This window comes from Cygnus olor, chromosome 10 (genome assembly GCF_009769625.2).
Source record: "Cygnus olor isolate bCygOlo1 chromosome 10, bCygOlo1.pri.v2, whole genome shotgun sequence".
Classification (NCBI taxonomy): Eukaryota; Metazoa; Chordata; class Aves; order Anseriformes; family Anatidae; genus Cygnus; species Cygnus olor.
This window is the reverse complement of record NC_049178.1, coordinates 9,716,592-9,744,338: the sequence shown is the minus strand read 5'-3', so window position 1 is coordinate 9,744,338 and position 27,747 is coordinate 9,716,592. Positions and strand designations below refer to the sequence as shown.

The 27,747-nt window shown below is 36.6% G+C and overlaps 1 protein-coding gene across 3 annotated transcripts; it reads left to right on the top strand.

Moving 5' to 3' along the window:
• Window positions 1–702: 702 nt before the first annotated feature.
• On the top strand, window positions 703–26,905 carry DENND6A (DENN domain containing 6A). 3 transcript variants are annotated; one of them, XM_040569322.1, is made up of 20 exons: window positions 703–922; window positions 4,176–4,214; window positions 4,308–4,350; window positions 7,919–8,031; window positions 8,978–9,058; window positions 9,425–9,530; window positions 10,583–10,662; window positions 12,013–12,075; window positions 12,743–12,798; window positions 13,124–13,246; window positions 13,423–13,518; window positions 16,529–16,623; window positions 18,404–18,469; window positions 18,568–18,632; window positions 19,185–19,274; window positions 22,124–22,177; window positions 22,276–22,385; window positions 22,862–22,964; window positions 24,446–24,520; window positions 25,028–26,905. In XM_040569322.1, the coding sequence occupies exons 1-20, from the start codon at window positions 740–742 to the stop codon at window positions 25,157–25,159; spliced, it is 1,773 nt and encodes a 590-aa protein (XP_040425256.1). In that variant the 5' UTR covers window positions 703–739; the 3' UTR covers window positions 25,160–26,905. The 3 variants fall into 3 exon arrangements, with proteins under 3 accessions (XP_040425256.1, XP_040425257.1, XP_040425259.1); XM_040569323.1 differs by lacking the exon at window positions 25,028–26,905 and adding an exon at window positions 24,629–25,001; XM_040569325.1 differs by lacking the exon at window positions 8,978–9,058.
• Window positions 26,906–27,747: the final 842 nt, after the last annotated feature.

Below are 27,747 nucleotides of genomic sequence, written 5' to 3'. Positions count from 1 at the left end.
TTCTCCTTTGTCTAGGAAATTACTATAATGATCAAAGCATGATTTAATTTCTTCCAGTTTGGTTTTGATAGATAAACAAATGTTGTTAATGAGTTAAGGAAACAGTGCATCCAAATAGTCCTAACTTTTCTGTTAAGTATGCACAGGTGTGGTATCTTAGTTTCAATATTTGCAAGTCCGAATTGGAAGAAGTGTTAGGGCGTAATTCAGGCAACTAGCCTGGCTGCACCTACTACAGGTGACGTTTTTCTGGTAGCAGTCAAGCAAAAGCCTAGTGTGAGTAACCAAATAAAAGGAGTGACGGGTTAGGAAAGCCTTTTTTTTCCCCTCTGGAGGGAGATGTGTGATTTTTTTATTTCTCAGAGTAGCTGTGTAGCACATTACCTTGAATGCCGCGAACTCCGTGGGACATGGACTGTGCTAAAAGAACACTTGGAAGAATATTTTGAAAGCATTAAATGATGAGCAACCCTTGGCTTCTGGCTAAGACACCGACACAGGTTTTAAGAGCTGTGTTTCCTTCCCCATCTGTTAGCCCAATTTCCCGTGCAGCCCAGCTCCAGCCGGCCCGGGGGCGCAGAAGTACCCCAAGGCTCCCCCCCGCGGCGACGATGGTTGTGCCCGGCGGCGCCGCCCGCCCCCTCCCCCGCGGCCCCGCGCGGCCTCTCCCACTCGCGGCGCGGGGGGGGCCTGGCAGGGGAGGTGCTGCCGGGCCCGTCACGTGACGCGCGGCGGCGCCATGGCGCTGCGGGAGCAGGGCCCGGGTAGCGGCGGCGCCGGGGATGGCGGCGGCGGAGCCGGTGCCGGGGGCGGACAGGACGCGGAGCCGTGCCTGGCGCTGCTGCCCTGGGACCGCTTCTCGGCCTGGCTACACTGCGTGTGCGTCGTGGGCTTCGACCTGGAGCTGGGCCAGGCGGTGGAGGTACGTGAGGCGGCCGCGCGGGCACCGTTAGGTGCGGGCAGCGCGGCCGCGTTTCCCCCTCCCCGGGCCGCCCGGCTCCGGGCAGGGCGCTCCCTGCACCCCGCCGGCATCGGGAGCTTCCTCAGGGGGCATCGGGAGCTTCCTCCGGGGCCGGCGTTACGCGGCGGGGGGTGCGAGGGAAGCGGGGTGGGCAAAAGGCCACGGCGAGCTGGGGGGGAACCCTTGAGGAGCCCTGGGGGAGCCGTGTGGAGCCCTGAGGGAGCCAAAAATAACCGTTTGAGGTACGTTCCTTGCACTATTAAATGAACGTCGAGCTGTGAGCTACTGATGCTGCCCCACACTGCAGCTTTTTTGCTCCCAGCTGCCTGTTACCATCTTGCACAGATATCTCTGGAGCAGCATATTGAACTGCATTGGGCCAGGTGATCTTTTCCAAGGCCTTTTCCGACCTTAATGATTATATGATTGAGATGAAAAACAAACTAAAAGAGTACTTTCATTTGGATCAGTTTCACATCCTGTTCCACTGTGTTCATCATATGACTGTGCAGCAAACACAGTTTGTGTGGAAGGAAAAGTGTCCTTTCTCTAGTTTTTTGGGTTGTTGTTAAAGTGATGCTAGCATAAGCGTATGGCAGACGGGCTTAAAATTCAACAAAGATAGCTATTACAATAGTTAAAATACGTAATTTATATGCATTGTTGGCTGCAAGAGAAATACAAATAGTAAACGGGCACACTGGGGTTATTGTCTGAGTTACGTTCATCTAACATTATAAGGTGTTGCTAACAACTAAGACAGGTATTTCTTTGTAAGCTGTGACTTAAGCAGATAATGTTCGCGGTGGATGAGGGAAGCACAGAGTATCCCTTGTCCTGTCAGCAAACAGCTCAAAACTGTTAGCAGTCCCATTAATTTTAGTTGAAAGCACAAAATGAAACTCAAAATGTGTACAGAAGTAAGGCCTGAGTTGTTTCAGTTATGTTGCTGTAGGACAAATAATTAAGTTAGTTTCCATTGGAATCCTTAACAATTAGGTTACGTAACATTACAGACAATTAAGACGTGGAAATGCAAAGTAAACACTTGCATTGTTTCAAACCCACAAGATGTGTTATTTCTTTTTTGGAAACTCCTTAGACAGAAGCAGCTCCGTGCCCAGATCTGCAATTCTAGGAGAAAGTTCTGATGACTATTCCGGGGGAATAGGAGGGAGGTGGTTTCCAAGTAGGGGCGAAGTTACATTTCCTCCAATAATCACACTTTGCAAGTTACTTTTTTTTAAGGAACTTCTCAAGTTTCACTTATAAGCACATGCACTTATAATAAGGTTGGAGTTTGTGACACTGGATCTGCTGTAACACTGGAATCCATTTTTCAGAAAATGAGTCTTTTGGGCTTATTATTTTCTTTCTTGCCCAGCAAGTTAATTTATTGATTCAGTCAGGAAAGAAGAATGTGTGTAAAGGACATGTAGATTACAAAGGGAAATGTTTGGAAACAAGGGACTGATGGTCTCTCATAATTCTGCTTCTTTGTGTCCACTTTGCATTCTTTTCTTTTGTCCACCTTGCACTCTCGTTCTGTCCTTGCTTTCGTTCATTTGATAGGCAGCTTCATTTTCAACACCTTCTTGCATAGCGGTAGCTCACAAGAATGGTGTTCATGTTCTTTTCTATTTGGACTTCTTTAGTAAGGTCATTCAGAATATTGGGAAAAGTTTTAAAACTTCCCCTGTGCTGTGCTTGCATTCGTTATCACAGCATCGTTCTGACATGGGTGTGCAGGTCAGAAAGGCTGAGGAGATGCAACAGTTGGCCTCCATTCTGTCAGAACTGTTTTTAACACTTAATTCCTTTAACTTCTGGGAAGACAGCGGCTAGTGAGCAAAAGGAATATTAATTCAAGTCAGGTCTATAGTCCTAATTATCTGACTAGGTGCAGATCATTTCAGCATCGTTCAACTGCTGAAGTAGTTCTGATCAAGTGTATTACTTCTGATAAGTTCATTACATCATCACATTAGTACAGAAAAATGTACGAGGTTGAGAAGCATGAAGATAGGAATTGCAATTTAGTACATGCAGTATGCGGTATTTCACCTATTCCACTATGTCTGGAAGTCACTGGATAGAAGGAGACTGAGGGAAAAAGAAATGAAGAGGGGATTTAATGGCCAGGGGATGGCAAGTCTGCTTATTTGGAGACCTGGCAATTGATGTATTTGTTGCTTTCTATAAAGTAGAATGACATTATATTATCAGGAGATACATTTACTTAACATGTTGTAGAAAACAAGATTAAATGAGATAAATGAATATGGTCAACTTGCGTTAATGGTATGGTAGTATGAAAGGACTCTACACTGTGTTACTGTTCTTGGATTGAACCTCCGTTCTTACAGAGGTTCTCATCTGCAGAAGCCCTGAAACCACCTTTGAAACATTATTTTTGAATTTATGTTGGATTTTCTTTGCTTACAGGCTAGCCGCCCATTTTAGTAGTTTGGGGTTTTTTTAGTACCTTTTAGTTGAAGTTCAAGCATCTCATTATTTTTTTCCTCTATGTTCTGTTCTTACTTATTGGCATAACAATCAATTTTGTACATCCAGTTCCTTTTTTTGTAAATGATGTTTCCATGTCTTACATTGTGTTGCACTTTTTTTGATTTATGCATTGTAAACAATACGAAATATATATATATATTTTGTTCTGTCAGTTCAAGTGGCTTTTTGAGTTTATTCATTGAGCTTTCGCAGTTGCCAGCTCTCATTAGGGGCCAGTGTTCATCCTTCACCAGTTAGTATTAATCTATATTAATACTGCAATTGAATTTTGATTATTCCTACCTAACTATCCAGTGCAACAGATTTCTGACAATAAAATGTTACTGACATTCTGTGGAATCATTCGCTGCATCTCCTAGGTACAAGTTAAATATAAAGGCTGTGATCTTGCTCTTCCTTAAGACCAGTTGCACCAAAATGTCAAGTACTCTGAATTTTTGAGTGTACCTGTATGGTCTGCAACTGGCACCCAAAACACCATGTAAAGATATTTATCTTTACTCTCCAAGGTCATTAGCCTAAAAGCGTTTGAGAAATAAGAACAGACATGCAGTGTTAATAACTTGTCTCTGCAAATAGCCAAAGCTTGCAAGTATTTTTTAGGGTTGTATTGTAAAAATGTTTGGGAAGCTTTTTGCTTATATCCAGTTTATTTTCAAATAAAATATTACCTTTTTTCCTGTAGGTAATATATCCTCCACATTCAAAACTCACAGATAAAGAGGTAAGTCTTGGTTGCTGTGTAAGTATATCATTTGTTTTTAGTTTAGTAATTTCAGGAAATATAACTGCTCTCTTCCTTTTTCCTATTCCTTAGAAAACCAGTATTTGCTATTTGTCATTTCCAGATTCCAACTCAGGTAAGTGCTTCTTTTAATCTGTATTCATCTGTTGCTATGTTAAAAAAGAATTTAACAGTAAATATCTGTGGTTTTAGATTAAATTCTTCATGTGCAAATCTTAATATCACAGTCTAATATAACTTAATATAACTGTATTGCAGTAAGGTCTGAGAACTCTTTATTTAGTGTGAGTGAAATACTGGGAATGTATGTAACAACTTCCAAGTGACATGCATGCAGAAGTTTTAAAGTTCTTTGCCAGTAAAGAATGGATATCTTAATATCTCCTTTAAACAAAGTAAAAATATTGTTGTTGAAGAGAAAAGTGTAGGCACAGAGTTCAGAAATGCATGGAAGGGACTTGGGACCCTCTTCTCATAAAGGAGTAAATGTATATTTTCTAAATTCTTAACGTTGAAATGGACTTTTAAATTCAAGAGAGAGAACGGTCCTGAAGGAAAAACTTTAATTATCTTAAATTTTCTTCTCTATTCTTTGCTTTTGTTGCTGTGTGGTCCTGCTTGCTGAATTCTTCATTCATCTAAACTTTTCCTTTTCTGCTGCCAAAGAGGAATTAGAGGCATATGGCTGATGACTTAGACCACCTGCAGAAAGAGATGGCAAAAGTACAGACGCTTCTTTTCACGTTCTTTTCTTTACAAAAATCAAAGCTTGTAGTAGCAGATTTGTCCCTATAGTGCTCTTAACCTCTGGTTGTTCTGCAGCATAACTCTGATATCAAGTGATGCAGATGTATGCTTTTAATACATATGAGAGAGCTCTGACATACGCCATTTAAAAAATGCCTTAGCTATTTTTCCTCTTTGTCTTAATGTCATTAAACTTAAGATATTTTCACTGTTCTTGATATCCTATGTATAAATAAAGCAAAAGCGTCTTTCTGTTATTGAAAGAGAATATGTGTTAATTGTCTTCTTATTACTCTCATTGTTAATGGTTATAAATTTGTCCAACCTTTGAAAGGTATTAAAGGTACAAAATAATGCATTAGGAACAAAGACTGATTTTTTTTTTTTTTTCTTTTCCAAGTAAGTGTTAGTAAAGTTATTTTAGGCAGAATAGGTGTATGTAAAGAGGGTTTCCTTTCAGCAGGAAAAAAAAAAACACCTTTCTTCTCTTTATGATGTGACTATCTGCAGGTTCTTGAGCATCCTTGATTTTCAGTAGGCTGATTTCAAATGGTTTAGAGGGATTACCTGCATAAAACCCACATTTAAAAATTAGCTGAAAGTATGTGCTATCCTTTCTGATTTATTTTTGATTGTAGGATGTAACATATAAATAAAAGCTTTGTGTAATACAGCAGTAGAGGAAGTTACTAGCTTGTAGCTAAATTTGAGGTCAGTCTTTCCTAGGTTTTCGTGGCTTAAAAAGGCATAAAGGGCCTGGGAGGGGTTGTTTGGTTTGAGTATTTATTTGTGTGGAGAACTTGACAGATCACTTCATCTTTTCGTTTTTATATCTATGAATAGAAGTCATTCTAAGACTCCTAGTGACCATGAATTTAGAAAAAAAAAAAAGATTTAATCAGGTGCTAGGTCATAACACTTGTGTTTTTATATGAAGTTATGTGATACTGTTATTTTTAAAACAGTATATTTGACTCTTCTGCATGGGTAGTAAAGAAAAGAACAGTCATTTACCATTCTTTTTGAATTCTATGTACATGAAGAACTTCATCATATTGTGAATCATATTTATTTAAGAATTCTCCAGGGTGTTAATGATAAAGGGTAATTTACTTTTACCTCTTTTTTTACCTCTTAATTTACTTCTACCTCTGTGGTAGCTTTTTATAATAGCTGGTTTTAGCTATACAGCTGAATGAAGGGAACTAATTGAAAACATGGAGTAATTTCTTAGTGCTTTGTTATTGGCATGTAAGCTATTTTTCTTGTGATGATTAGGTCCATGTTCTAAGAACTTGTTTCAGCTACCTGTTTGAATTGGTTGGCTGTCCCAGGGTACAGTGTTGTGGTGTTTTTGGCTTTGTCTTGGCACATTGTGGTTTCCCACTGCAGCTTCGAGGGATTCTGAGCCTCGGGTCTGGATGCTCTGACCATGCCATTATTAATCCATGCTGCCAGTTGCACAGGAAGGTGAATTTGGCTGAGGATTTGGGCTACCTGTGGTTGCTGTAGCAGTAAGCATGTGGTTGATGGAGAAGTTTAAAAAAAAATAAAATATTGGGCTTGTTAGTCTGAAAAAGAGTTAGCTGGAGTGTGGAGCTTTGCCGCTCTGTTCAGTCAATTAGCACTGGCTAGTATAAGGACAGCTGTTAAGAATCCAGATTATCGGTAGTCACTTCCTGATTTTTCTTTTCCTGTAGAGCTTGACAAATGTTGTCTAACAGCTGTAAGAGCAAAACTCTAATGAAGAAATTACACTTGCTTCCCCATGCTGAATGTCCTTTACCATCTGGAAACCTACTGCAATAACAGTAGCTATAGGTTTAGCAATAGATCTTTTTTATAGTCACTTACATGAAGGTTTCCATTGTTAGAGTAAAAATAGTCTGCTTACCATAGCTTGGCAATGCCTGGGAGGTTGCTTTTCAATTTATTGTTTTCATGTTAATAACACTGCATTCCAAAGGGGCAATTTTTTTTAACAGGTTTGTCGCAGTGCGCAATGTGCTTGCGTGTTCTTAAGATTCTAGCCAAACAGCAGTCTGCTCAGCTTATCTAGCTTTTACTTGAATGTCAGGTATTTTTTTTGGAGCATCCTCTGTTTCGACGGCAAGCAACATTTTTAATGGCAAGAACATAGTCACGAGGGCATCAGTGCTACAAGTTCTGATACTATAGTTCTCGTGTTCCACCTAGAGAAAGTTTCTTTCATGTCTGGTACGAAGTTAGCCAAAATTTCAGACTGCAAATAGTCAATATACTTAATTAGATTTTCCTGTCAGAAATTTATTTCAATAGCAATGAAGGGAAACTTTACTCTTTGTGGGTATTATGGGACAGTCTGTTTTTGTCCTTTCCTGGAATTCTTCTGATGTGACTTTGTGTTAGTAGCAAATATTTGTGTTTAAATATATGTATTATGTTTATGTTTTGACAGCATGTTCAGAATGTCTGAATTTCATTCAGTTTTATACAGTTCATTTTTGCAACCATCAAAGTTATTTAGTCCTAGGCTTGCTCTTACAGTGCAACTTCTCTATTAATTTGGCCCAGCTTGATATCAAAAAAAGGCTAAATGCTGTCATTGAACAGAAATTTGGTCAAGATCAGAACTGTACCAATAAAATAGGTAATAACAGTAGGAGGACAGCTGTTAGTGGAGCTTTTCAGGGACATTACAGTCTTAAGTCTTTACAGCTAATAAACTCACTGTGAGGTGGAATGACTTTACTTTCTCTTGTTGAAGAAAAGCTATTTATTGCTGCCACAGGTTTCAAATCACTCACCCCAAATTTATATATTTATAAATAAGTGGGCATAATAGCAGTGCAAAATAATTGAACCAGAACTATTTTACCTCTTTCTGTGGACAAGTCCTAATGTTTAAGCAAATTCAAAATACTGTCATTTGTTGTTTATTTCTTCCCCCTATGTAGGTTGTCTTGGGGACACACAGTTTTGTTTTAGATTTCGACGGTCTCCTGGAAGGAAAGTTTCATTGTGTTGTTTTCTGGACCAATTGGATAGAGATCTACCAGTTTACTTAAAGGTTGGAAATTAAAAAAATAAATAAAGTTAATTTCTTCTGGATAATGTTAATTAATAGGTCTTAACACTTAGATTAATGCTTGAAAAACAGAAACTGAACTGGATGTCCTGAAAGGTGAAGCTGAGCAGATGTTTTTTCTAGTATGTCATTATCATAATAAGTAACTGATAATGGATTTTGGACTGCAAAGAGTCAAACTGATGACCAGAGCTGTTTTGTTACTGACTGGAAACCTGAATATCAGATTGCAGGAACCCTTACCTTATAGGGAATCTGAAGTACTTTATAATGTTAACAAACAAGACAAAAACAAACAAAAACCCACAAAGTTGAGAGGTCTCTCTCTGTTTCCTCTCTTCATGTTCTTGAAGATGGCGGAGTTATCTAAAAGAGGTAGTGACCAAAAAGTCATTCTTGGTATTTTAACTATGCTAGTGGGAGTTTGACTCTCAGATTCAATTTGAATCTGTTTATGCGGCAAATAGTTGAATTCCTGCATGTAGGAAGTATGATGTTTTACTGTTGAAATGTGAGAGCATGCTTCCTTAATATCGCAAGCGTATTTTATAACACTTATACATTAAAAGACTAGTTTTTATCTTCTCAAGTCGGGGTTTCTTCAATTTTTTTTAACTACTAAAATCTTTTTAGTGCAATTTTGCAAAATTTGAGTGTTGATTCGTCAGGGAATTAACTCTATTTTTGCTTTCATGGTATTTCAGGAGAATGTAGATATGAAAATAGTAAAGCCAGAAAGCACAACTATTTCCACACACTGGTGCTTTCTCTTTGAAGTAATTGAAAATATTTTAATGCAGAGTACTCTTTTTGTGCCTAATCAACTTAGGAGCTTGCAGGTAAATAAACTTCTAAAATACATATAGAATCCTTCTGAAAGACAGACATTATCAGGTTGATATATTTAATTATTTTGGTTCTTTTGCAGAAAGATCCAGCATATTACTATGGCTATGTATATTTCAGACAAGTTCGAGACAAATCATTAAAAAGAGGCTATTTCCAGAAGGTAATTTCAATTATCCTAGGAAAATACAAATTTCAAAGTTAATTATTTTTCAGTGACCTTAGAGAAGCAGGAAGAATATCTTGCACTCTTAACTAAATTCTTTGGTGATTTGTAGTAAACCGATTTAATTTTACGTCAGCTTTGTTATGTTCCAGCAGTACTGTTTGGAAGAAAACTATTTTATGTTAAAACAAAAAGTTGGGAACTTTGGGGAGTTCTTTCTCAATTGCCTGCAGTAAAATGTGTGGTTAGCTTGTATGTGTGTGGGAAAAGTCACACTTGGTGTTCTCTGAGGATAATCAGTAGAACTGCAATACAAGTGATTAACTTAAAGTTACATTTTTGTTTTGTAACTCTTTATTCCAGTCACTGGTCCTCATCAGCAAGCTGCCATATGTCCATCTCTTTCGCACTGTGCTTAAGCAAATAGCACCAGAATATTTCGAAAAAAGTGAAGCTTTCCTGGAAGCAGGTAGTGCTACTGTTATGTAGTTCTGGAAGCGCTCCTACAATATCACATACCTGTTTTGGAAAAAATAACAAACCGTCATGGTCGAGTTTGTGCGTTTGTGTTTTTGCAGGGTAGAGGGCTAAACTTCAGCAAACTGGCTTGATTTCTGTCTAGATCATTGAACAGAACTAATCTGGTTTTGGATCCTTTGTGGGAGAGTTGATCCACACTGAAAAATATTTAAGATTTTGTCATAAATTTCAGAACTAGCTGTTCGGTACAAGTAGCTGATGGAAACCTTTAATGTGTACTCTTCACAAATTGAGTCCTCTTGGGCATTGTGACAACTTTTGTTAAGCAACTGTACAAATGTCATCTTGCATTGGCGGGGGGGGTTGTTTTAACCAAATACGAGAAGCAACAGGGCAGCACTGATAACAGGTGCATCAGCCTGCCCCATATAAAATCTGAGTCTTTGTACTTTCACTGAGCAGCAATTTATGGAAACCGTTCTTGCTAAAAGAATTACCTGTGTATAGGCAGACTTTTGACAGGTTGTATTATGAACAAAATAAGTTCTAAAACAAAATTACTACTAGAATTAGTAATGATACTTGTAATTGCTTACAACAAAATGCTGGAAAACTTTGTAGGCAAACCTTTTATATCTCTTAGGACTTTTATTCCCCCATAATTACTTGTGTCTATCTGTTCTACAGTAGCTGATTTGCTGAAGTGTTTATGTAATGTTCACAGTTTTTTAATAATGTGCTTTCATGCTTTCTCATAATATTTCTTTAATGAATTACAAATCTGCTATAAAAACAGAAGACAAGATGACAGTATTTTCTTGAAATGAAAAATTTTCTAGTTCTAATGAAATAGTATATTAAGAAAGTCAACAATGCTGTAAAACTTCCTTAGAGTATGGAGTGAAGAAAAGATAATGTTGTGGGGTATTAGCACTAACTTAAAAATTCAGTGTGCACAAAGGTGACTACAATACTGTGAGTTAATGCATATACATACTAGCTGTATGTATATGTGGTATACTTTATATTTTTTTCTTTAAGTCTGTAGTGATGTTGATCGCTGGCCACCACCAATTCCAGGGGAGATACTACATTTGCCTATCATGGGTATTATAATGAAGGTAAGTATTTCAGCACTTCTTTTCTCTGAGGGTGGTTTCTTTTCCGTTTGTTGTGTATGTACTCACTGTATTCTCCCTTGTTTTCAGTGTCTCATACTTCATTCAGAACAAGAATAGACTTATATTCCACTCTGAGTAAAAGCTGGGGTTGTCTTCATTAGGTTCCTTGATTGAGGGGGTAATTTTTTATTAATTTTTTGTGGTGCATAGGTTAACATTTGTTTTTTTGTGGATATTAAAGAGAGAGATTTCAAGAAGACTATTAATTGCACTCTCTATATTAACCGTCTGGAATATGCAGGAGGCTTTAATGCTAATTATATTTGTCAAATATTAAGTAACACTTGAAAATACTGATAATTAAATTGTAGTCAACTAAATGAAATGTATTGATGAAAAACATTCTTGTTATTGAAGTTTGATAAACAAAAATCTGTTTTGGCCCATGCACCAGAAATTAATTTCTTGGCCTGTTGATAATTCTCAATGAAACTGAAATACGTCTGAAGAAATCTATTAAAGAAGTTGGATCTAGTGCATGGAGAACTGTGGAGATTAAATGGTGGCCAAGAATTGTGCCTCTGGGAGCCACAGTATCTTTATTTGAAATGCAATTAAATGGAGTTGATGGATCCAGAGGTTACAGGCAGAAGTACATTCTTAGCAGATAGTTTCAAGCTTATGGCCAGACACATTTGCCTTACCAGGGAGAAGTTTCTGAAGCTATTTTGCTTTATATATCTTTAGAAATAGTAGAATATAGAATAATATAATAATAGAATAATAATAGATAATAAAATATAAAAAATATAATTCTATAATAATAGAATAATAAATATATTTAGAAAAAGATATTTATGTTGTTCACTATATTTGGGTTTTGTACCATACCCACCAAGAAGTCTGACGTTTTGACAGTCTTTTTTGTTTTCCCCCTCCTAACAATAATTCTGTATCACCTTAAAACCCCATAACCTTGTTTTAGATTGTTCTCTAAAGCATTTGAATGTTTTTGGTTGGTTTGAATTTATTTTAATTTGAATTTATTGTAAGAGTTGTGACTAATGTAACCAGTGGTCTTTTTATTGAAGTATAGTTTTCATATTCTAATATTCAAATTGCAGTATAGTGCTACGTAGCATTGCATATCAATTCCTGTAATAATTATCTGTAGTTTTAAGCTATGTATTCTTTGTTATGTGAATATTCTGGAGAGTAAGTTAAGCACAGTACTGTATTACATTCTGTATTACATTCTCTTTAAATGTTGCAATTTATGTGTAAGTGATTATTTTAGGTCAATGCCAGATTTGATACAAGGAGGAGAAATTATTTGTCTTTCTTTCTTAGCTGCGGATTCCGACATACCGTGACAAGCCTGGAACAACCCAAATAGTACAGAACATGCACCAGGTAGAGATTAGATGCTGCTGTTGTGTATAGCCATAAGACAAAGCTAAATAGCTGCCTTCATTCTTTCTCTTTAAACTTGTTCATAAAAGATTGATAGCAAATCCTTATATATTTTGATAAAAATGAAATCCAGTCATTGAAATTTTGAATAGAAGAGTCTAGTGTTGGATTCTTCATATAAAAGTATTTTAATCCTGTTACCCTGGGCACATCAGGGGATGACACGAGTCATCCTGCTGCGGGAAGAGGATAGTTGGCTAACAAAATTACTTAACTTGAGCATCCTTTTAAAGAGTGAAGCTATACAAAACTATTTGTTGGAGGACAAAAATCACATCAAAAATCTTTTCCCATAGAAGCTGGTTATAAAATAAATCTGTCTGTGCCTTCATATGCTGCACAGCTCTTGTTTGAAACAGCTTCAGCGTTTTTTATCATTTTCAGCCTGACAGTCGCATAAGGGGGTGGGCGGGTGGGTGAGTGTGTGTGTGCTGGGGAAATCTTGCTTTTATCATAAAAAAAAGTTACTTGGGGAGACAGTGCACTACGACCGCAGTAGTACAGTAGTGGTACATAAGGTATATAGCATCTACTGTATATAAACCCTTAAGGCAAACTGTTTTAATACCTGTGATGACTAAAAAGCTAGTATTGTGATGTCTTTTAGGCAAATGCTCAGATCTCTATGGCCTTACCAACTGTTCATGAAGTAGACCTTTTCAGGTAGGACTGATTTATTCCTAACTGTGAATTTCCCACAAGTCAAAGATGGAGGGTTCCATAACACAAAGTTAACAGGTCACAAGCTATTGTTTATCAGTATTATTTTTAATACTCTTTTTCCGTAAAGCTGTCTAAAAAAGAATTCAGACAACATGAAACTGCAATCAGTAAGCAAGTTCATTAAATGTTCCCTTTTACAATAATATTTTATATTTTTCAAATGACTCAAATTCTCCTGGAAACCTTCTTTTCATACAGTTATTAACCAGATATGTATTCCTTCTGGTTATGTTAAATGTATTAAAATCTCTCAATCTGTTTTCAGGTGTTTCTGTCCAGTGTTCTTTCACATCCAGATGCTTTGGGAACTAGTACTGCTAGGAGAACCACTTGTTGTGATGGCACCGTCACCATCAGAATCTTCAGAAACCGTGTTGGCACTTGTTAGGTAAACGTATTGGAGCTGCCAAACTGATGACCGAGTGGATCATTGTTGATTGCAGCTGATTGTAATTGGAGTTGATCTGAATATAACAAAGCCTTACAAATTTTAGATTAACTTTTTCTTTCATGAAATTTTGTATTGTATACATAAAACAAACTTCTACTCTTTCTACCCTGCAGTTGTATTTCACCATTAAAGTACTGCAGTGATTTCAGGCCATACTTTACCATACATGACAGTGAATTCAAAGAATATACAACTCGCACACAAGCCCCGTAAGTAAACCAAACTTTGTTGTGAAGGTGTTGCTTAAAGTCACTTGTAACCGTAAATCTGCTTTAAGATATTGCTCAACTATTCTGATTTTAAGATTTATCTTATGAAATACAATAATTGGACATTTAAAATTGTCACTGCAGTTAGATAGGATAAAGAAGTTATTCAACAATGCCATAATTTGAGCTTCATAGGACTCTTGTGTACAGCATAAATAAAAGTGGAAGTCTGAAAGCAAGATTAAGTTTGGCTTTTCAGTAACACTTTGCCTATGCAATATCAGCTCTGGAATAGCTCCTCTGGAAATTGTTTTGTACTCATTTTAAGCAATAATTGAACACAGTGACATCTAGAATTCAACATCCGTACGTCTGTTTTGCAAAGTTAATTCATTTAGAGTCCTAGCTGAGACTCTCCTTTCAAAAGTATCTCTTCACTAAATTTGCTAGAAAAACATTGTAAATACTTCAGAAGTTAAGATCCTTTTTTAAGAGCATGAGTCTCAAATCCTGTACGAAACAGTTGTTTAAAACTGCTCTAAGGACATTTGCTTCTCTTTAAAAAAAGATTAATATATTCTACTTTTATTTTAAGAGTATACACCTACGGTATTTCTTATGCTATTTAAATGCAGCTTGATTTGGAAATGGAGGACGTGTGTTAGATTCACTGATATTTTTTAAACAATTTTTTCTAGTTCCTCAACAGGCAGTGGCAGTTGTGTTGGGTTTTTCATTTGTTTGTTTTTTACTGTGTTTTTCCTCTCAAAAAAGTATTGCCAGTGGAAAAACATCTAAACATAGGCATTGTGCTTCCAGTTGTATTCCAGGGGCATGGTTATACAGTATGTAATTTAATTTCTAAAAATAATTTCAAGAAGAATTTAGCTAAACTTTAGTCACCCACGTTTTACTCATCTGTAGCAAAATATAAAGGTTGTTCAGTACCTTAGAATTTCTCTGGCTTTCTTACAGAAAAATGGCAAGGCTAGAAACAGGTGTTTAAAGCGGTGGCTCTAAGAAGGGGAAGAATTCAGATGATGCAGATTCTGTGTATTTCATTCTCTTTAGGGAGAGGGGAGCAAGGAGTGTTTTTTCCTCTTTGTTTTGACTTATGCTTTTTCAAATGTTACTTTAGTGATGCAGAATCAGAATTGGTTCTGGTAAGTGTGCTCCTAAAAGTGACCAAGTAGTTTACCACAAAATCTTGCTATTGTGTTACCCGTAGCAATAAAACAACATTCCTCACGATTTTCTACCAATTTACCTTGGCCTGGAGAAACTTCTCTGTGTGAAAGAAAGCCTTACTTTAAACCTTGATGGTTTTCCTCCAGTTAGTAAAAGAATGTCAGTTCGTGTACATTGGTCCAAATCAATTGTGTGTGAAAGCCGCTTTTTACTTCCCACACAATAAGCATGAAATAATTGCTGTGTTAAGTTAGGCTAGGCTAGACTTATCCATCCCTATGGTTGTGATCTTTTGAGACTGTTTACTGTTTCTTATGTTGATTATTTATCATGACGATTATAAGAATATTAGATAAGTCATCACAAATCGATTTTTTTCAGAGTACAATGGAGGAATGTGTTGAAACATTTTTATGGACGCTGATCTTTATATTGTTTTGGAAGAGAAAATATAAGTCTCCTATGATAACATGGAAAAATCATGAGCAATATTTGCAAATCCCACTGAATTTAAATCAACAGTAGTAATGACTTTAGCAGGTTTATAGAAACACCAGAAATAATGAAACTGAATTCACAAGGGTGTGTGAGTGGGGAAATATGTAAAAAATATGTGGAATGAAATGTTTCCAGGTGAACATGCTTTAACAGCAGTAGGACTGGGAAGAAGTGATTTACTGGTGAAGCTTGAGTCAGTGACGAGCAAGCAAAGACTTCAGAGTTACTGATGTGATTTCGCACTGCTCAGTCTATGGTGTAACAGGGCTGAGAGATGAAAATTGCTATTTCCATAGCTCAGGCATTATACCAAGCTACAAAGCTGTGTGTTCAGATTTTTGTCCTCTCTCTGAATGCCTGAGTTTAAAAAATATATATTGTTATAATTAGTAAGTGGAGGCAGGAATGTAAGTCAAAAATAGTTGTAGATTAGCATTAAAAATTTATACCCACTTGTCATCATGTTAAAAACATGAGATTCTTACAACCAATCTGAAGAAGTAATGATAAGCTATTTTTAGCATAGCAGTTCCAGTGAGGTTTGCAGTTGTACTCTCTCCTTAGCTAAGATTTGACCATAAAATGGATGGCAGCCACTATATAGAAAAATATAGGACTAATATGATGTAATCATAATATAAGACCCAGATTCTGCAGCGCTGCTCTTACTGCCTCTTTTTCTGCCTGCATGCGTCCTCAAAGCCAGTTTCTATACAGAGTAGAAAGGAAAATCTGGCAATTTAATAGCATTGTGCCCAGGTTTACGATGTTCATGTACTTAATAACCTAATAACTGCTTTTTAACAAAGGACACTGAAGTGTTGGAAAGGAAGTAGAACAGCAAGTGTCTTTTTCCTTAATCTTGTCCTCTGAGCGGTAGCTCAACTGAGAAGTCTTGAACAAACAGCAGTTGCATTGGACATCAACGTTGAAGTACTGAGAGTCTGTCATAATCAAACTTTGAAACATAGCAATTAGCCTTTCAAATATAGGGTTAAATTTCTGCTCATTTAAAACAAACAAGCAAAGCCCACAATAATGTTAGATAATACCCTGTTCTCATTGTAAGTGGGCAGGAAATAGCTGAGAATGTCAGGTGGAAGGTATGGCACTTATATTCTCTGCTCCTGTTCAGACTTTGAGACATCTGTCCAGCTGTTTTCTAAAACTTTCTTTAAACATGTTGTCTTACCTGCAGCTTAAAATTTAACTCTTAAATACAAAACCAGAATAATTTCAAGTTAAGAATTATAGTTGACCTCTTGTATTGATTAAGACACATGCTCTTGCTATCATATTTTAAACATTGTCATTATTTTTCTAGACCATCTGTCATTCTAGGGGTGACGAATCCTTTTTTTGCTAAAACACTCCAGCACTGGCCCCACATTATTCGGATTGGAGATATTAAACTTCCAGGTAAAGTATAAATATCCTCTACAATCCTGTGTGACAAGATCTGTGTACTTATTTATAAACAAACATGTAATTTAGTTTTAGTTTAGTGAATTTAGTTTACTACTAACCAAATACCTGTCAAAAAAAAAACATAATCAAATACCTGTCGAAAAACAAACAACAACAACAAAAAACTGTCAAAAAAATCTGTCACGTGAAATTAGGCTCTCCAGTACTGTATGTTTTGTATTGCCCAATCTAGTATATTTAATGCAAAAGGTGGCTTTGGTGGATTCTACCAAAAATGTATTAAATTGAGAAACGTCAATTCTGATACTAATTCTAGGATTAGCAGAATATAATAGATCAGTTGCAGTAAGTGCACGGAAAGTAAGATCCATTAAAAAAGCTAAGTTAATAAAATAATTCTAATCTTCTAACATTTCAGTAATTATTATTTGTTCAAGGTGGACGACTTCCTTAATTTTAATGTAATATTTGATAACATATGGATGGCTAGTCTGTAATAAAATCCTGCAGTGCTCCATTTATGATAGGAAATTCCTGAATGTAGTTGTTTGCTGTGACAGGTTCACTGTTCTGAAAGTAGGACTGTATAAATATCCAGTTAGGGTAATATACCATAAAATTTGTAAAAACAAGTTTTTTATAATCAATTTTTTTTATAATCATGGAAGTTTTTGCTTTACTTCAAAATATTATCCCTGTCCATGCTTCAGAATACCTGTTTCATAAGAAGGAAGATGGAACTATGTAGTTAAAATCTGAAAAATAGAATCTTACTTAGACTGTTGATCTGAAAGGCCGTGTACCAGGTTGCTTTCAGATTGGATACACAATTTTCAAGTGTGAAACTCTAAAGTTTTGGAGGAACTGTGTAAAATGCTTAGTTGGGAAGTTCTGGAGATGAATCTGTCTGACCTGCCTTTAAAAATTTAAACTTTAAAAAATTTAAACTTTATTTCTTTATGGACAAAGAGAGGGCTTGTGATTTATTTTTATTTTTTCCTTTTCTCCCCACTCTGCAGTTTCAGTAGTAATTTATACTATTACAAGTGTACTAGATATACTAGATATAAGAAGAAAATTCTGCCAAGGCTGCAAGATTGTTAACAGGATTTAGGGTCTTAGGGCTGGACAAGAATATATTTGACTAGAAGCAAAACAAAACAAACAAACAAAAAAACACTTACTTTGAAACAGTGACTTAAATGGATTTTGTTATAACACGTAGTCTGTGACTACTGTTTAGTTTCATATATATCTAATGACTTTAATTTTGGCTAAGGTACTAATGATTTGCTCCTGAAAGTGTTTACCTTAAGAGAAATAAAGGAAGATGGAATAAATTTTGAAGCGAATGAAACAAACATTCATTGCTCAACAGTCAATATTTTTCTTTGGCTACTTTGTTTCAGAAGGTTGTCAGTTTTTTGTTTTGTTTTGTTTTTGTTTTTCAACAGAGAACCTTTACATAAATTAAAAGCCTGTGTGATGGTGTTAATGTTCTTACTGGATGTTTCTGTATATTTACTTGTATGCTTGTTAATGTTTCTGATACCTCTTAGAATAGATAATGTCTTAGATAATATTATACATGGATACTATTATAAATATTACAAATATTTGATAATATAATAAAATTTTATAACATTATTGTAAATTATTATATTATTATAAATATTATAAAATTTCTAAAAATCGTTGCAACATATAGCATACTAATACCTAGCAACAGGAATGGAGATTTCTAGTAAGATGGCTTTGAATGTTTTGGCAGGTGATGTTCCAAAGCAGGTGAAAGTGAAAAAACTGAAGAACCTAAAAACTTTGGACTCCAAACCTGGTAATCAAGTTGCCTCAGAGTTGAATTACCAGTATTTTTAGTTTAAAACAAACAAACCATTTTTCCTTTGGCTATATGCTACTGCTTTTTTTCTTTAGGTGTTTATACCTCTTATAAGCCATACTTGAACAAAGATGAAGAAATTGTTAAACAGTTACAAAAGGTAATACTGTAAGTCTCTTCGTGGAAACTGTATAGTATGCTGTCTTACAATGTTCTCATTTAGGGTTGATCTCTGTCTACATAACTAAAATGAAACTGCATTCTGATTCCTTTGCCCTGATTGGTAACTGAATAGATACTTTGAAATCCTCATTGTAGAAGAAAGGCCTTCGTTTATATGTTTCTATAACAACATGAATGGTGAAATTCACGAAGCTTGCTTAATGTTTTAGATAATTGAAATGATTGATCAGTCTATCTGTTTTGGCTTTTCCACCTTCTGCCATCCTCCTCGTGTCTCTTTAGTCTAGAAATTTCACCCATGAGGTATTCAAGAATCAGAGCTTACAAACTAAAAAATTAGCTATTGAAGGCTTGAATGTGCAGAAAGAACTTGATCCTATTGCTTTCCTTTCATGGTTCAGGAGAGGGGGTGCAATGTATAAGCTTATGGCAAATGAGTACAGCAATATTAGAACAAATATTCTTTTTTTCTAAAAAAAAAAAAAAAGCCCTACTTACATATCAGACTTACTCTGATTTCTTTTTTAAGGGTGTGCAACAGAAACGTCCTACAGAAGCACAGAGTGTGATTCTTCGGAGATACTTTTTGGAATTGACAGAAAGTTTCATTATTCCACTAGTAAGTTGTTAGACTTTTTTTTTGTATATGTAATACAAGGTAGGTTTCTTTTGGTGACAGTGTACCCCAGGGGTCAATACTGGGTCCAGTACTATTCAACATCTTCATTAATGACTTGGATGATGGGGCAGCTTTTACCCTCAGCAAGTTTACAGGTGACAACTCTGGGAAGAGTGGCTGATACTCTGGAGGGCTGTCCTGCCACTCAGGGACCTCAACAGGATGGAGAAATGAGCTGACAGGAACCTTATGCAGTTCAGCAAGGGGAAATGCAAAGTCCTGTACCTGGAGAGGAATAACCCTATGCATCGTTCCATATGGGGCCTGGCCAGCCGGAAGGCGGATCTGCAGAAGAGGATCCAGGGGTCCTGGTGAACACCGGCTGAACCACGAGTCAGCAGTGTGCCCTTGTAGCAAAGAGGACCAGTGGTATCCTGGGCTGCAGGAGGAGGGCCGTTTCCAGCAGATCCAAAGGGGTGATCCTTCTCTTTTAGTCAGCACTGATGAAGCCACACCTGATACCTGCAGTATCGTGTCTAGGTCTGGGCTCCTCAGTACAAAAGTCATATGGAACTACGGGAGAGAGTCCAGCGAAGGGCCAGTAGAGCGATTGATTGAGGAACTGGAGCACACTAGGAAAGGCTAAGATAGTTGGGAATGTTTAGTATTGTAGCATAGGGAAGAGAATAATCAACCATTCTGTCGTTCTATGAATAATATTTGAGCTGCAGAAATTTAACATTAGGCTATGTCTTGACTTTTCTAAAATTCATTAGTCTTACGTTTCTTCAGGTATGGTAATCAGCATAAGAACGATGTGGTAGCGTAATATCAAAGGAGGAAACGTTTATATTCCTCGACAACAGGTTCAGATTTCAAAAAATGAATGCTCTATTGTGTATGTTCATAGCATTTTCAGATGCTTGCTTGTGATGTACTGTGTAGCATTTATGCAAAGTATAACTGTGCGTATATTTTAACATGGGTTAAGAAGGAAGTTTGTTTAATCCTTCCTCAACACTTGGAATTGACACCCCTGCCCCTTGTCTGTTTGAACTTTTTTTTGTTGGAGGTTTTTATTTTTGTGTGTGTGTGCATTTAAATACAGGGGTGTTTCCCCTGAACTTGAGGAAATGGCAGTACTGAAAGAGTAGAGTTGGAAAGTACTTGGTGATGAGAAGAGCTCTAAAAATGTTGATTCTTGTAGTAATTTGTTATGATAGCTGAGGGGTAATCTCTCTACTAGTGCATGACAGATCAGCCAGCTCAGCCTGTAAAGGAATGATTCTCACGAGTTTGCTTTATCAAGTGATACTTTTTCTGGTTTTTGGTGCAATAAAACCAATTCCCAGCAAACTCTGCGTGTTCAGATGACTCTAGAAGATGCTGTTAAAATTTTACAAAGGGGAGACTGACTTACATTGAAGGTTGAGATACGTATACTTTTCATCTAATATAAAGGGGTGTCATATAAATTATTGTTTTTCAGTGAATCAGAATAATTTATTTTACAGTATCCTGCTCTTCAGCAAGTGGTGGATGCCTGCTGTTTAGCTCTCTAAACGTGTTACTTCACCTGTTCAAATCTCTAAGTGTAAGCTGAGGGGGCAAATTTTGCCTGATTTCTAACCAGTAAGCAGGGTTTCTTGGAATGCTAAACGTTCACCAGATTGTTTTTAATTCTTGACTGAGATGAGAATTGGCTGAAAGAAACTTACAAGTAGGAAAATTTATGTACTCTAATAGTAAAAACTTACCTGCCTTGTAAATTGAAATCCTGTTCTAGTGGTTGCAGGCTAGTGATACATATTTATGCTGACAGATGAATATTGAGTTTAGGTTGCTGAATCCGTGCAGACTGACAGCTTGGAGGCTTTGACTAGCACTGAAACTGAGATTTGTCATCTGTTCTCTAGTCCTTGGGATGATGTTAAATGTGTTCTAATGCGCTCTTACCTAGCATTTGGAGTTAGGACATTCGCAAACAGTTCTGTACAAGGTTGTCATGTCTCTGGGCAAGTGTTTAAAAACAGGGAATTGATACCTAAGGCATTGGATTTTACATACTGATGATCCCTTTCTGAGCTCCATAAACACTCTGTGGATGAGCTGAACTTTTCATCATTTTAGAGCATGCCATGATTGGCATCCAATTTCTGTTTTCATAATGTTACCAAATCCGATTATGTTTGTAGATCAAAAAAGCATGGCCATGTGCAACAGCTTGTATTGATGTGCTTGTGTGAACTGGCAAGGTGGAGCTGTCTCCTGAAGTCAGAGTTTAAGCTTCGGATTGACATTCCTAAGAAATGTCTCTACCACTGATGCTTGAGATAACCAGCTGAAGTGCTGCCAGTGCCTTTGCCAAGCATTGCTACTGCAGAGAGGCTCACAGCTGATACAGCGTTTGGTATGGTAGTTCTATATTTCTTTGTGCAAGAGACTCTTAAGCACCCCTTCCAAATACTTGATACAATACGGGATTAGTGTTTGGCATTCACCCAGGATACGAAGGTACCTGTGAACTACCAAAATAGGAGGAGAAACTATTAACTAGTGGCTGGAGTTCAGGGTATATATATTTCACATATGTGTTTGCTTCCTATCCTGCTATACTTTTTCCTGCGTCCTTCTAGAACCTTGCTGATGTCAGGTTCTGTAGTTGAGAAGTGAAAATGGAATTAGATAAGCTCCTTCTTATATTCTCATGTGGTAAATATGTATGACCCCACCCTGTACCATTACTTAGAAGAGAACGCTCTGTGGTCACAAGTGATAAGTAAATATACACGTGGACTGTGTATCTTAAATACTGGTTATGCAAGCAACCTTTTTTTCTCTTTCCCTAGGAACGTTATGTGGCAAGCCTAATGCCTTTGCAAAAATGTATATCACCATGGAAGGTAAGGAAATAGAATCGGCATGAGCTGGAGATCGGTGATTGGAGAAGACAGTTACAGTATTCTAATGATTTTTTTTCTTTTTTTTCTTCTTTCTGTAGAGTCCACCACAACTGAGGCATTTTAGCCAAGATGAATTCATGAAGACGCTAGAAAAAGCAGGACCACAGCTCACTTCTGGTTTAAAAGGAGATTGGATAGGACTTTACAGGTCATTTCTTTCATCAGCATTATTTTTTTTTCCTGAGCATGCTTATTGTCAGTATTGGTTTGAGTAAGACTTTATAAAACTGACTTTTGGAAAATATACTTTAATAGAAATTGTCCCGGTAAACAAGTATTATCTGTCAGGAGGTTAGAACTGGACTTTCCCCTTAACTTCATACCTGATTCCAATTAAACACAAAAATAAAAATAAGGATATTTAAAATTCAGCCTTGCTTTTATCTTGACAAAATGTCTAACGTTTATTGTCTCTCAGACACCTTCTATTTATGTTGATTTCTCAATACTTTTCTGGATTAGTAGAAGCTACTGTTTCACCACGGTTTTGTGAAAGTAAACAGAGAAAGGGTCCTGATCCTTATTCAACATCAAACATAACTACTTTACAGTTGATGATATAGAAAACTGTTATCAGAATTGTAATTAAAATAAAAATTTTATTTTGTTTCTGTGTTTTAACAGGCATTTTTTGAAATCACCAAATTTTGATGGCTGGTTTAGGAGCCGGCAGAAAGAAATGACACAGAAGTTGGAGGCCCTTCATTTAGAGGCACTCTGTAATGAGGTTAGAAAAATGCGTGCTTATGATTGTATTTATCAACTTGTAATAATAAAAATATCTCCCTCAAGTCAGTTTTACTTCTGCTGTTTGCATTGGTTGAACATAAAAAAGTTGATAACTTTGTCAAGTACATGTAACAAAACATGAATTTGTTAACCATGTACAGGCTAGAAATAAGATAACAAAAGAGAAAAGTATGACAGTTCACTTTCTTTTTTTAATGACTGTCATCATTTATAACAAGTCTTTAATCATTTTCTTTTTATATATATATATTTATATATTTTGAATTTCACATTTTTCCTCAGAAAAGATGGTTTTTTCCTCCTATTTGGCAATGTTATTTCATTCATCTTCTTTTCCCTCTGTTTAATTTTGACATAACACACTTTGAGCTGCTATTTAACTTTGGAGGTATAAACTAAGTGAATACCACAGAAAGTTGACAACTGATTATTTATTGATAGGAAATAAGCCTACAACTAATCAATAATAATTAGAAACTGAGATGTGAAATCTGTTATTGGTATGTAATGATCATATGTTGTAAGATCTATTCTTTACATAAGCAGCTGAGGTATGTATCAGCATAATTTGTCAGAACAATTGGCTGAAATAAAGGCATCACAAAAAGAGAAGAGATTGTGCAGCTAAACAGAGAATAGGAAAAGCAAAAAGTACATCACAGCTTTAACTAGTGGATCTATCTATATATATTTAATTTTAATTTTAAATAAGCTATTGATTTTTATCCCTGGATTTGTCAATTCCTAAACAGTACTTCATAGGAATCCACACAGGTTGTTCAAGTAGAGCAGCCTAATAGTTTGCAGGGCAATAGCTAGGTCAGTTATCTCACCTAGAATATATCCAACTATATTTGATACTAATTTATTACAAAGAGAAGGATTTTTGTCACATTTATTACAGTTTCTGCTCCTTGTTAGCTTTTTCTTTCGATCTAATAGTTAAAATCTTTCTGTACATGAGAAAATGTCTTTAATAGGTGAATAGTAAAGGAAGAGGAGAACAGAATTGGCATAAGGAAATTCACTTAAGTACATTTTGCTGGTTATCAGCTATGTGATAGATTTCCTTTAATGCCCTAGAAACAAGAAGTGCAGCTTGGCACTATTTTAATCTATAATCATGCTGGCCAATCTGATTTGGAAAATACTCACTGCCATTTTGCATTGTAGATGTTATTTTTGAAACTAAGCCTGTTTGGCATGATTTTTTTTTCTATATTTGTTTGTATTGTGGTTGTGCCTTAGTCTTCTTTTATGTTAAGTCCTGGGCGAACCTGCAAATAAAGCAGATTTTGCAGTTCAGAGACAGTATGTGAGTAAAACAAGTTAGGTAAATGGCATAAAAATAAGGAAAAGGAGAAGACCCACTAAGAACAGTAGGTGTAAATTACTTCCACTTCTGAAAATTATATGTGTTGCCATAAATACTTCAATGCTTAATTTTTATTCTGTTAGAATTTGGTTTTCTGGAGTCAGAAGCATACTGAAGTAGAAACGGTGGATCTTGTCTTAAAGTTAAAGAACAAACTGGTAAGTATGTGAATTAAACATGGCTGTAATTTGTCTTGATAAACCAGATAGAAGCATTATATAGTTGTGTTCACAAGTACTTCAGCAAAAATATTCTTTAAAATCTAGGTGGCTAAAGGAATCAGTTGTTATAAACAAACAAACAGTTCAGCCATGACTGAAAGCAAGCCAGCTTCCCAACATTAGCCAGCTATGTTAGAAGCATTGCAGAGAGATCTTGTTAAAACCACTTGGAACTGCCTGGGAGCAAGGCTGAATCCTCACAGAAGCAGAAAACCAAACTTTCTTGTCATTTCTGGAAGTCCAAATCAGTGTTAGCTCATGCTGGTGTATGCACCTTGAGGAAACCTGATGTGGCAGGTTTCTGACCAGAACAGCAGATCCAAATCTCTATTCGGTTGACAAATGAGGAATTCATTTTCCAGATTTGCTAATATGTTATTTTGGTGTCTCTTGAGGTAAACTGGCATTTTTGGTAGAAGTCATTTCTTATTGTACATTTTGCAGTTGCAGGCTGACAGAGAGCATCTTCCTGTGAAAACTGACACACTGAAAAAGCTGCAGGCACACATCCATGACATTATACTAGCACTTCCAGATGACTTGCAGGACATCTTGCTCAAAACTGGCACAACGTGATTTCTACTGGCCTTTTGTGTGTGTGTGTTTGTATGTGTGCAGAAAATGGAAGGTGAATGTAGTGTCGTGGAAGACAGTGGCTTACAAAGTTCAGGACACATATCTAAATAGTAGGTTAACACTACAAATGGACTACACTACTAGTATAGTCCACTGTAATATTTTCACTGTTTTTTCCCCACTTAAGTACCAATGCAACTAAAGGAATTCTTGTGTCTAATAATGTTTCAAATAAGTGCTCTTAAAGAAGAATCTGTGGGCATCTGAAATTATACCACAGTATAGGACCACAGTGCAGTGCTGGCATTGCAGAATGTTTTCTAATTGGTGCTGCTATACCCAGTCCTGTTAACTCAGGGGTAAGCAATATTGATCCTGTACTGTCCTGTTGGTGTAGTATCTGACGTTTGTTTGTTTGTTTTTTAAAAAAAACTTGGATAACGTGACTTGGTCAGTATGCATCATATTTGAGGTATTTTACTGGTAAACCATCAACAGTTTACAAAACTGTTTCAGGGACAGCTGAAATCATCAGACTGGTTCTTAACTTCCTTCCTTTCACCTTCTTAACCTCTTTCCAAAGACCATATTGATTTAGAGAATCATTAGAGAACAGAAGGCAGCTGACAGAAATTTCCTGAAGAGAAGCCTTTTCTATTCAATATCAGTTAATTAGGGTGCTCTTATTCACATGCCTTAAATAAATATATACTAATTTGTGGCTTTAAACTGCTGACATTCAGGATTTAAAGTGGATCACCAGTGTAAATGTATTCATCACAGTAACAGTATTCATCGCAGGAAGTAAGCAGTAGTGTTCTAAAACAGAATTTAAAATCAATGACTTCAGTAGAGTTAGCTGATACACAATCTCTTTCGGTTGGAGATCACAGCTTCTGTTTGAAATTTTTATAAATATATTTTTTTAATTATTTTTGGTTTTGTTTTTACTTACACCAGTAGGGTCTTTGACGAGCTAACAGGGTGGGAGGAGATGATGTTGGCTTCAGCTGACAAAAGCCTACGGAGAGGTCAAACTGTGGCAAGAAAAGATTGTAGCAGGAAATTGTTCTTGGTATATGCATATAGCAGACGTGCATAAAGAATAATTTCCTCTTGCATACTAAGCAACAAGAACATGATGTTTTTCTTGAACAAGGTTCCGTGGTATATTAAAACTCAGCTGCTCCACATGCAGTGTTGTACTTTGACCAATTTCAAGTAGAATAAACTTAATGCTATAGTGTACACACAGCATAAACTTTTACATAACAAGTGGATCACAGTTATCAAAAAAATCTGCTTTTAAGTGCTTGGATAGAATTTTTTAAAACATATGACATTGTAATCCTGCTATAAGAAAATGCTTTTGTATGATATTTCATATCATCTTTCTAAAAATGTCTTATTTAGATAAAGTGTCACAATTGTATTTTTATGAAAATGTGTATTTTAATACTGTTATGGTTTGTATACAATTATTCATGACCAAAAGTTTAATGTATCTATTATGTTACTTAAACTACTTCACTTTAGCATTACTTTCTAACTTGGAATTTCTTTTGCACACCATGATGAATATAATTTCTAATCTAGAAATTAGTAAGTGGCCATTCTTATACTAAATTTAACTTGGAGCACTGTGTAGCTTCTCGGAACCATATAAGCTGGTAACAACTGATAAATATTATTACGTGACTGCAAATATGTATTTTTGTAAAAGAAAATAAACTTTTTTTTTTTTTGGAAGTTATGTGTCTTAGATGCAGGGTGTGACTTTTTCCTTTTTTTCTCTCAGCTCTTAGAGAGAGACCTCTGCTTAGTCTGACTTTGTGAAGCTGTATGGTGTAGGTGACCAGAAATACATGCTACAATGGAGTGTTGTAGTTTGATCATGCATCATGGTTATTGTGTGATAGAGTCCGCAGGATCCTTAAGAATCCAAATAGCAGGGACTGACTTCCAAGCAACATTTGTCTATTCTTCAATTTCCTGTACACAGCTGATGGGCCCTGGAGAAACATAACAGTGGGAGGCAGGTTCCAAGCAAAGTTCAATTTGCCTTTCCTTAATGGAGGTGGCATTAGGTTAAATGCCTGAACTGGATGTTTAAACAGAATTATTTGAACCTTGCTCAAAAGAAAGGCAAAAGGGAAAGTTGTACTGGGTTGTTTGCCATCTTTGTCAGTGCTCTGTAATGCTTTTTGTAATGGTGGTTCAGAAGGCCCTTAAGATAGAGCTGCAAGCCCTGGCCAGAGGTGGTCAGGACGGTGGGAGCAGCCCTGTCCTGCTCCCTGCAGCGTTCTGGTTGCCCCTTGCTCTTCCACCTGCCCCTTTCACCAGAGGGCTCAGAACCCAGAGCCAGGCTTGAAAATAAACACAATTCTACACAGACTAAAGAAACCTTTGTCTGGGGATTGGAGATTTCCCTTTTCACGTCATACCCTCCAAAAAGGAGCACGTTGTTACTAAAACGTGGCTCGTTTCGGTTTTCATTCCTGCGTCTGTGTGCTGCCTCCTTCCTGCTGGGGCAGCCGCACACGCCGTTAGTGCCAGCATCACCCTTGTTTACGTTCCCTCTGCCCCTT

Excerpts from the sequence above, each read along its gene's own strand:
- DENND6A (XM_040569322.1), top strand. The coding sequence starts at position 740 with ATGGCGCTGCGGGAGCAGGGCCCGGGTAGCGGCGGCGCCGGGGATGGC. Across the intron at positions 12,076-12,742 it reads TAGTACAGAACATGCACCAG|GCAAATGCTCAGATCTCTAT; the intron begins GTAGAGATTAGA and ends GATGTCTTTTAG. Across the intron at positions 24,521-25,027 it reads TAAAGTTAAAGAACAAACTG|TTGCAGGCTGACAGAGAGCA; the intron begins GTAAGTATGTGA and ends TACATTTTGCAG.